General features: G+C 49.2%; 1 protein-coding gene across 1 annotated transcript; it reads left to right on the forward strand.

Annotated features, from left to right (window-relative positions):
• Positions 1-2,622: 2,622 nt before the first annotated feature.
• On the forward strand, positions 2,623-3,239 carry LOC136460414 (uncharacterized). The gene is made up of 3 exons (XM_066460119.1): positions 2,623-2,651; positions 2,762-2,854; positions 2,927-3,239. The coding sequence occupies exons 1-3, from the start codon at positions 2,623-2,625 to the stop codon at positions 3,237-3,239; spliced, it is 435 nt and encodes a 144-aa protein (XP_066316216.1).
• Positions 3,240-11,082: the final 7,843 nt, after the last annotated feature.

An 11,082-nucleotide genomic window follows, 5' to 3' on the forward strand; every position in this document is an offset into this window, starting at 1 on the left:
GTCACTCTCGGCCCTTCCGGTCGGAGCCGACCGGACCTCTTATACACCCCATCTTTCTCCCTCTTGTTTGTAACCCCACTACAAACTTCGAGCACCTGGGCTCAGGAATAAAGTCACCGACCGACCCCAACTGGACGTAGGGCACGTTGCCTGAACCAGTATAAATCTTGTGTGATTGAGTGCTAGGCCACCTCTGATCACAACGTACAGCAAAACTACAAATATTCACTAGTTGGTCACTTTCTGCACCGATAGTTGGCACCGTCCGTGGGGAAGACGTTGTACGTTCAACACTTTTTGGTCATCGGATGGCCCACTTTTCCGCCACCCTCATCTCGGCAGGCTCGGGCGATATGATTCGCTTCGGCTCATTGGAGTTTCCCGCACTCTCATCGACCGGGATGCAGGTTCCACCCATCTTCACGCCATCCTAGGCCTTCCTCTTGGAAAGCCTAAACTTCATCACCGACCGACTCGGCGTACTCCACCTCCGCGAGGAGGCTCGTGAGCCGGCACCCATCAGAGGGACGTCCTCCATCGACTCCGGGATGTGCAACTTCGACGGCGCGACATCTACGCTTCATTCTGAGCAAACTCTCTGCTCAAACCCCGCTGTAAGTAATATGCGTACTACTACTCGCTCTTTATTTACTATCTCTCACCAATCACCTAGAGGGAATTTACTGCCCATGCCACAAACACCGTACGAGCGGTTCCCCTATGGCCTCACATCCCCTATGGACGCATACGCTCGGGGGCTCCGAAGGATGCTGGCACCATCCCCCCTCACATTCAAGTTTGTGGGAATGGCAGGCTATGTTCCTACTATTTCCCACAAACTCCTGGACGGTGAGGGTGAGAGCGATGGTTCTAGCATCGGTGACATGGTGCCCCACCACTGTCTGTCCTAGGAGTGCGCTATGGCGGACGCTCCGAGACAACCACCGATGGTTGCGAAGTCTGCGCAAACTCACACCCCTCTGGACCTGCGTGCGGGGGGCCCTTGTGTCTGCACAAGCACACGCTAAGGAATTACGACAACAATGGCAGAACCAGCTACTACCTGCATTGGTGCCATCAGTACAGCCTGTTGTGCCCCATGCGCATGGCCCGGCGGGCGGCGCCTAGGGTCATGCCCGACAGGTCCAACATGACACCATGAACGAGGGGAATTATCTCCCTCAATTCACCTGGGCTGGCTAGAACATCACCGCTGCGGCAATGCTTCTACGTGGCATTCCTGAGCCCATCAACCCCCAGGAGCGGGCAGTCTACCAAAACTTTCGGGTTCTAGTAGGAGCCACCGCCGTCCAACAGGCGGAAAGCTCCGTGTTGTGACTCCGACCCGTGCCCTCTCTCCCCACCGGGGGACGAGGATGCACCAGACAGATTGCTCCGTTCACTCACCGTCACAGCCGTCAGGCATGACTTGGGGTGCGGCGGTCGCGCCACGGTCCAACCTAGCGCCTGCTCCACGCTAACCGCCAATACATGAGTGGCCTAATCCGCACCAGGACGCCCGCAGCATCATCAACAACCGATGTCAGGCTCGACACGATAACAACGTCCATCGTACGGTAGCAGGAGACATGGATCCTGGCCGAACCATCGAGGGAAGTGGTGAAACATGCCCTAGGCATGGCCGCTGGCCAGACGATTGGAGCCCCAGCCTTGAGGGCCTGGGGCCATGGGCCTTTAGCTGGCGTATCCAGAGAGCACCGTTCCTACAGCGTTTTTAGCCACCCACCAACATCACCAAATACACTGGGGAGACCAACCTAGACATTTGGCTTGAAGACTTCTGGCTCGCCTATCGGGCCAGAGGAGTGGATGATGACTATTTCATCATCCAATACCTTCCTATTTACATGGGGGAACATGTTCGGGCATGTCTCGAATTCCTTCCGCACGACAACATCTGTGACTGGATAGACCTCAAGAGGTTCTTCATCGGGAATTTCTAGGGGACATATGTCCGCCTGGGAAACTCCTAGGACCTCAAGAGCTATCACTAGGAGCGCAACAAAGTCCTTGCAGGATTACATCCATAGGTTCTCCCAACAATGCAACTCCCTCCCCGATGACATCGACACAGATGTCATTAGCGTGTTCCTCTCTAGGACAAACTGCGAGTCCCTGATCCACAAGCTTGGCTGCTTGAAACCCTGTACCACCCGTGACCTGCTCGACGTCACCACCAACCATGCCTTTGGCGAGGAGGCGGTCGAAGTGGTCTTTGGTGGAGGCTAGGACAAGCTTAAAGCCAAGCGCATGGACCCGGACGAAGGCCCCTCCACATAGAGGGGCAAGAAAAACAAAAAAGGTCAACGCCGATCGGGCAGCCCCGCGCTGGTCGCCGTGGCCGATCACATGGCCAAGCAGCCCTAGCAGGGACTGTCTGACCACTTCAACAAGCTCATGGATGTTCCATGCCCCAACCATGCCTACCTTATCAAACACCTCTACAGGGAGTGCGAGCTCCTCAAATGTTTCCTCCGACAGGCCGGTGGGTCAAAGGAGGGGGACGGCAAGGAGCTGGCAGCCAAGAGGGGGGCGTAGTAGGCAAGAACGGAGATGGCTTCCCCAAACCCGAAGAGTGCATCATGATCTTCGGCAGGTCCGATGCCATCTAGACTAAACGCCAGCATAAGGTACGCTATAGGGAGGCATGCGCCGCCGAGACAGCCATCCCCTCCTTCCTCAGCTGGTCAGAATCCCCAATCACTTTTGATCAGAGGGACCATCCCTCCTACATCGCAAGATTGGGATGCTACCCGCTCATCATCGACCCCATCGTCTGCAAGAAGCGCCTCACTAAGGTGCTGATGGACGAGGGTAGTGGCCTCAACATCTTGTACATCGACATCCTCGATGCCATGCACAATCCCTGATTAGAGCTCTGTCTGATGGGCTCCCCTTTCCATAGGGTAATCCTAGGAGCACAGGCATACCCGCTCGAATACATCGATCTGCCCGTCACATTCGGTAGTCGGGCCAACTTCCACTCGGAGGTCCTCACCTTCGAAGTGGTGGACTTTCTAGGGTCCTACCACGCCATCTTGGGGCGGCCATGCTACGCAAGATTTGTGGCAATCCCCAACTACACCTACCTCAAGCTGAAGATGCTGGGACCAAACAACGTCATCATCGTGAGTAGCGCCTTCTCGCACACCTTTGAGTGCGATCACGAGCACTACGAGCTCGCCACCACTATCGTCAACTCATCCAAGCTCCTGTAGCTCAGGGAATCATTAACCCTAGTAGTCTTAGACTGCAACAAACCGGCCTCCTCGATGGCCTTTCACTCGCTTGAGGAAACCAAGGCAGTGGGCGTCAACCCCGCCGACCTAGCCAAGATGGTATGAATCAGGACCCAGCTCTTGGCCCAATAGGAATGCGAGCTCGTCGACTTCTTGTGTGACAATTGTGATGTCTTCACATGGCAGCCTTCTGACATGCCGGGGATACCATGGGAGGTCACCAAGCATGCACTATGCCTTATCCTGGGCTCAAAGCCCGCCAAGCAACGCCTACGTCGTTTCAACAATGAGAGCCGCAGGGCCATAGGCGAAGAGATCACCAAGCTTTTGGCAGCCGGATTCATCAAGGAGGTTTTTCACTCCGACTGGCTCGCCAATCCCGTCCTTATCAGAAAAAGACTAGGAAATGAAGAATGTGCGTTGATTATACTGGGCTTAACAAGGTGTGTCCAAAGGATCACTTTCCCTTGCCGCGCATAGACCAGATAATCGACTCCACTTCGGGTTGCGAAATCCTCTCCTTTCTAGACGCCTACTCAGGCTATCACTAGATCGTAATGAAAGAGTCTGATCAACTCGCAACCTCATTCATCACCCCGTATGGTTCATACTATTATGTAACCATGCCTTTCAGCTTGAAGAACACTGGCACCACCTACAAAAGGTGCATGCAGCAATGCTTCGCCGACCAAATCGACCCGCCCGATTAGCCTGATCAGGCTGAATGGCCGAAACCAACAATTGCCATCTATGTTGATGACATAGTGGTCAAAACGGCTTAAGTGTGCGATTTGATCGCAAACTTAGCCGCAATGTTCGTGAACCTCTGAAGGTTCAACATCAAGCTAAATCCTAAAAAACGTGTTTTTGGGGTTTCAAAGGGGAAGCTGCTCGGATACATCGTATTCGAGTGTGGCATCGAGGCCAACCCCATGAAGATTGCAGCCATCTCCAACATGGGTCCCATACGCAACATCAAGGGCGTGCAGAGGCTCACCGGCTATCTGGCTGCCCTAAGCCGCTTCATCTCCTGACTTGGCGAAAGAGGGATGCCACTTTACAAGCTCCTCAAAAAGATGGGCACCGTCGTTTGGACTGAGGAAGCCCAGCAGGCTCTCAAAAGCCTCAAAATGTCCCTGACATTGGCCCCAATCCTCGTCGGTCCCAAACGGTACGTCGTAGCAAGTAACCACGTGGTGAGCGCCGCCCTAGTCGTCGAGAGGGAGGAACCGGGACACCAGCTCAAGGTACAATGACCCGTATACTTCGTCGGAGAAGTACTTACCGACCCCAAGGTCTGGTACCCTCAGGTGCAGAAACTCCTATACACCATACTAATGGTGACCAGGAAGCTCCTACACTACTTCACCGACCCCAAGTCATAGTCGTCACTTCATACCCGCTCGGAGACATCATCCGCAACCGCGACGCCGCGGGATGAATCTCCAAGTGGGCACTTGAGCTCATGGTCCATGACATCAGATATAGCCCCCGCACTGCTATTAAGTCTCAGGCTCTCATGGACTTTGTCGCTGAATGGACGGAGGTCCAACTGCTGACCCAGATGTCACCCACGAGTACTGGACAATGTACTTTGACGGGTCCATAATGGCACCCAGCTCGGGGGCTAGAGTGGTTCTGATCTCCCCGGATGGGAGTAGGCTCCGCTATGCCATCCGCCTCCACTTCTTAGCTTCAAACAATGCTGCGGAATACGAGGCCCTTATCAATGGGCTCCGCATCACCGTCGAGCTCAGAGCTAAGTCCGTGGCGACTCAGAACTAGTCGTTGATCAGGTCATGAAGGAGTCCTCCTGCAAAAGCCCCCTCATGACAGCATACTGCCAAGAGGTGCATAGGCTCGAGGACAAATTCTAGGGGATCAAACTGCATCATGTCCCCCGAAGGGACAACGATGTCGTCCGTCCGCATCCTAGGAGGTCTGACCCGGACACACCCCGACGCCCCACCAACACTCAGGGGCTCCGACCCTGACGCCCAGCCAGCGCCTGGGGACTTTGACCCTAGTACCTCTATGTCACCCACGAACATCACCGTACTGGCACTCGATCAAACTGACTGGTGAGTACCGCTACTCGCCTACCTCCTCGATGAGGTTCTCCCACCCAAAAGGAATGAAGCCCGATGGATCGCTCGATGCGCAAAGACCTTTTTCACGCTCGGTAATGAGCTCTACAAATGAAGCCCACTAGGAGTACTCATGAGGTGTATCCCCACCGACCAAGGAAGATAGCTCCTCCTTGAGGTCCATGCCGACATTTGCGGGCATCACGTGGCCCCAAGGTCGCTGGCTGGAAAAGCCTTCTATCAAGGTTTTTACTGGCCAACTACGCTACGAGATGTAGAGGAGGTCGTCTGTAGGTGTGAAGGATGCCAGTTCTATGCTCGACAAACCCATTTGCCAACATAGGAGCTCCAAACCATCCCCATCACCTGGCTATTCGTGGTCTGGGGCCTCGACATGGTAGGACCCCTCAAAAAGGCCCTAGGCAGTTTCACTCACCTACTCGTAGTAGTCGACAAATTCACCAAGTGGATAGAGGCCAAACCCATCACCAACATCCGGTCGAAGGAGACAGTCAAATTCTTCCTCGACATCATCTACCGGTTTGGTGTTCCTAACTGTATCATCACTAACCATAGGACTAACTTCACCAAAAAAAAGTTCCTAGACTTCAGTGATGGATACAGTATCAGGATCAACTAGGCTTTAGTTGGACATCCACGAACTAACGGTCAGGTTGAACATGCCAATGGCATGGTCCTCCAAGGACTTAAGTCATGCATCTTCAACCGACTCAATAAGTAGGCTAGGCGTTGGGTAGCAGAGGTTCCAGCAATCCTCTGGAGCCTAAGAATGACCCCAAACCGATCCATGGGATTCACACCCTTCTTCCTGGCCTACAGGGCTGAGGCAGTGTTGCCCTCCGACCTCGACCATGACGCACCAAGAGTGAAGGCTTTCAACCGTGACCGAGCCTACACGGTCGACCTACTCGAAGAGTCCCGCAAAACGACCGTCATTGTGACAGAACCGCCCAATTTATACAAGATCAGGTACGGCTGTCCCCGCTTAACACGTTGACACACGCATACTCTCACTTATATAAACCCGGTAGTCCGCCGAGTGTCATGCATGACCTCGGTAAATCAACATCACAACCAAGATCGCGTGATTAAGCAAATACACATCACATACGTAGAGTTGCAGCGGAAATAATATTACAAATAGGTTCATAAATAATAATACAAGTTTGGATTTCAAAACCGATTAGTGAAAACAACATTGCTTTCGAAGGATTTCATTAATATGAGTTCCAAATACATTGCTAGCATAAGTGACATCCTCAGACAAAAGCATGTAGATGAGAAGTGAATATAGAGTCACCGAGCCCGCCGGTGGTTAGCCACCATCTTTAGCAGGCCAAAACCTTACCTGCAACATGGTGGGATAAACCCTGAGTACTTGAATGTACTCAGCTAGACTTACCCGTCATAACCAGAAATAAAATTGACTCCAAGGAGTATGCAAGGCTTTATAAGTGGAGGTAGCTTGACAACATTTTGCATAAAAAGTGATTAACTCAATTATACAATTATAATTCTGTCATCAAGTTAATTAGAACTCTCCATCTCCAGATTAGCAACTATCCTGTGCCAAACATGTGGTATATCTTTTTAGAGCATACAATAGTAACCATAGCAGGTATAGTAATTCCATGTTTATCCGAACCATCACATTCCATAATCTAATTACTACAATGTTGGGACTAGCCAAGTTTCTCACTATCCAGGAGAGACGGCGATTCGAATCGATTTCAACCAGCTGGGAATTTATTCCTAACACAAACCCAGGCAGACTAGATCAACGGTCACCTTAGGTCACCTTTGGTACAACTCGGGTACACATTTCGCGGGTCCATACCGCACCACACAATCTAGAACACCAGATGCCAGGATGCTCAGGCCAAGCCTGCCCTTGGGCTTAGTCTGATCGTTCCCCGGAAGGAGCGCACAACAGAACGGTTCCCGGCCTGAGTTGAATTACTCGGCTTCATGGTCGGAACGAGTTATCCGGCCAACTAAGTGAGAGGCATGCGTTCAATCTTGTCAGAAGCGCCAACAACGGTATGGTCCTTAATCGACACAGACGGGGATAAATCCACACCCAAGACCTCCATGTCTTGTTGCTTCTCTATCGACTTCCCGTCCGGTCTCGATTTACTTTTACTTCATGGTTCTATTCCACGATAGCAGATATAGCCAACCGTGCTCTGGTATCCACCTATATCTTGCAGGTGACAGGACATCACCCGACTTCTACCGGTCTAAGCATGGCTAAGCATATATTCGATCCTGGACCTATACCGGTTAAAGGGTTAATATCTGGACAAGGAATTTACATGCATCAAGTGGTTTCATTCAACTCTTATAACCTAATGCATCAATCATAAGTACATAAGTAAACATTTGTAAATTACTAGGAGACTTATAATGCTCCGGGGCTTGCCTGGGATCCAACACAAGTCAGTTCAGTTAGCTTGCACCGACTTGGTGACATCTCCGGTCCTAGCACTTGCTTAGTCCTTCCATCTTCGGGATAGATCCACCAAACCCAATCTTCGAGTTCGGCTCCACATCACATCCTTCACGTGGTTTATCTAGCGTACCTAAATGAGATGCAAGATGCAGGTGTATGAATACATGGAAGTGCAATAGGCAATGCATCGCATGCAGTAAGTAAGACAAGCACAATGTTACATTAACATGCACAAGCACTTCACATTGCTTACTATAAATATCGCACAATTTATCATGCCACGATAGCAAAGAAGATGTCAACACCAAGCATGACACAAGTTTCCCAAAATCTCAGGTACTCTAACTCAACCATCATCAAAGGTATGAGCCACACTTAGCAATATACAAGCAAACAACAAAAATGGGAATCTGTCAATTTCTGGACATGCAAATAGCAGCTACGAGATTTAGCCATAACTGGAGTTACACAAATCCAAATGACTTGCAAGAAGACATTCTGGAAAGCTTATGAAATTTTCGACAATTGATATTTAATCATCTTAGCATGATTCTCAAGTTAACTAAGCCAAATATACCCATTTACAGAAACTGGTCTAAACAAGGCAGAGAGTAATCAATTCTGTAACCCAACTTTAAACAGGCATAACTCACAAACCACAAGGCCAAATACCACCAAATTTTAACAGGAGCTATATACATGAATTATCTACAACTTTGTTATTATCACCAAAAACTCATTCAAATCCTAACTAGATCAAACCCTAGCATCTTTCAGATCTGCTCAGACTAAAATCAAAACCTGACAGAAGACTTAAAAGTCATGTAACTCCTACACTATCTGGCCTATGACCTTACAATTTGAACACAAGCAAGATCATGAAAGTTGCTACAACTTTTGTATTCACTACAACCATAGCAAACATCATTTACACCACGAAAATAATTGCACAAGCAAAACTGCAAATCCAGCCCAACAGCAGTGGTATAGAAAACTGATAGCATCTTCAGAGAAGCATAACTGGAGTTCTACACCTCCAACAAACATGAACCATAACTTTTTGAAAAGCTTAGGAAGTTACCTACAACTTTCTTATTCTCATATTAAGATGATTCTACAGTTAGAAGGGTCAATTAATCCAATAATTGCATCTCTGTCCAAAACATAGACAGAAACTGACATGCCACTTTAAACAGCTATAAATGGAGTTATACATGTCCAATAAATGTGGTTCTAGACTCTTTAGAAAGCTTAGAAAATTCTAAACAACTTTGTTGTAAACACCTAAAGCTAATTCTACTACTAAGAAGGCCCCACAGTAAGAACAAGGAAACCCTGTCTGGGTTTGGGCAGAAACAGCCACAGAGATTTAAGCAAGTATAACTCAAGACCTACTTAGCCAAAAATCATGATATTTAACTTTTTGGAAATCTTAAGAAAAGTACTAAAACTCATGTATTGTCATCAAATCATGATTCATAACTTAACTGAGCCAATTAATTCAAACATGCAAAACTGTTCAGAATAGGAGCAAATCAAAACAGGGCATTTGTTATTTTTATAACTCTTAAACTATAAATCCTAAACTTATGAAATTTTTACCAGACAACAAAAATCACCTTAGTAGCACTCCACAAAAATTTCACATTTATTTGAGCACATCAACTGCAGTTATAAAAAAAACAAGTAAGACTAGCATTCAAACCCTGACTGCACAAATCCATTTTTACAGCTAAAACTTTAAACTAAAACCTGACATATTATAGATCTAGTGCATAGAGAATTTCACAAGGATTCCAAAAAGCCCTCATTTACTATTTTACGAATTTTCTACGATTTACTATGAATTTCCAAAGTTTCACCCGATTTACAACAAATAGGTCCCTCGAGGCACTATTCACTTGAGTCAATGACATTGCATTTAAGCCCTTCCCTTTAGTCGAATTCTAAGACGAGGTCCCTGACGCGAATTTTTGAAGGGCAGCGCAGGAGCTCGCTGTTTGCCGGCCGGAGGAGCCTCGTTGCCGGCAGGGGAAGTGGTGGGGAGGGACCATGGGCCCGTGCGCACCCTCTGGGATTCCCAGCTCAGCCCGAGGCGGCTTGTGGCCTGCCGGCCGCACGAGCAGCGGAGCGCCGGCGGCTGCTACAGCGGCGACGGCGCTATGGCGGCTGCGGTGGCCGGAAAAGGGGAGCCGAAGGGGCGGCGCACGATGGGGAAGGTGATGCCGAGCTTGGTTCGGATGGAGGAGGGACAGAGTGGAAGCAGTAGCAGCGTGAGGAGCTCGGCTCGGCTTGTCCATGGTGGACGCGCTCTGGCGCGCGCGTGCGGCACAGAGGCGAGGGAGGAGGTGAGCAGAGAGGCGAGTGAGGAGGCGAGGGCCGCTCGGCTTTCACTCCAGAAGGGCGCTGGGGACGCGACAGGGCAGCCACGCGGCAAGAAAACTCGGCAATGGTGGCCACGTCCATGGGCACGCGGCGTCCTTTGAGGCCTTTTATCGAGCACGTGGCGGGCGACGGTATGGCCGACGTGGGGAGCCGATTTGGGCTGCTTCCAGGTTCAATTTAGCAATGGGCCCAAAATGAAGTTTGCTCACCCTGGTCAGCTCTACCTTTCCTATTAAGGATTCCAAGTCATTTGAGCTATGGATTAGTTGGTAATTAAGCTACAAAGTGCTAGTGTCAACACATTGATAACGGTCACGGAAATTCGCTTTCGGAGGTTAAAACTCGGTCAAACTCAGTGCAACTTTTTGTATGCTCCTCTCCATAATATAATCTTCAACTTTTATTTTTGGACCAACTCAAGTTGCTTAGCAAAATTTGGAGAACGCGGGATGTCAATGTCGATGTTAGTGAATTCCGGACTGCAAACACTGTCGGGCTGATTTTAGCTTTTCTATTAGACTTTGAGCCTTGTTTTGATCCATTTTGAAACCGAATCATGACTTGGTCTTTTAACAAAGTTTGTTATAATCAAACTTTTATTCAACTTTCATTTTTGGTCAAACCTCATATCTAGTCTAGAAGTCAACTTTATTTCTCGGTCAACGCAAAGCCCTTTTTGCTATAGAATCTAGGGTTTCCATGATTTTCGGATATTTTCTCCATCTTTGCTCAACACAAACCCTTCATAACTTTTGTTGTAGAGTTCAATTAGAGTTGTTGGAGCAAGGTTGCAAGGTTTGGTTGACGTCATAGGTTTCCATCTACTTGATAAAGTAATTCATGCAAGATATGACTTATCATTTCATGTGACTTTTTG

The sequence above is a fragment of the Miscanthus floridulus genome, chromosome 6, assembly GCF_019320115.1.
Source record: "Miscanthus floridulus cultivar M001 chromosome 6, ASM1932011v1, whole genome shotgun sequence".
NCBI lineage: Eukaryota > Viridiplantae > Streptophyta > Magnoliopsida > Poales > Poaceae > Miscanthus > Miscanthus floridulus.

What these genes read in the sequence shown, in the direction of transcription:
- LOC136460414 (XM_066460119.1), top strand. Translation starts at nt 2,623, where the DNA reads ATGCCATCTAGACTAAACGCCAGCATAAG. An exon ending in AGACTAAACGCCAGCATAAG is followed by an intron (nt 2,652 to 2,761) that starts GTACGCTATAGG and finishes CTACATCGCAAG; the next exon opens with ATTGGGATGCTACCCGCTCA. An exon ending in GGTAGTGGCCTCAACATCTT is followed by an intron (nt 2,855 to 2,926) that starts GTACATCGACAT and finishes CCCTTTCCATAG; the next exon opens with GGTAATCCTAGGAGCACAGG.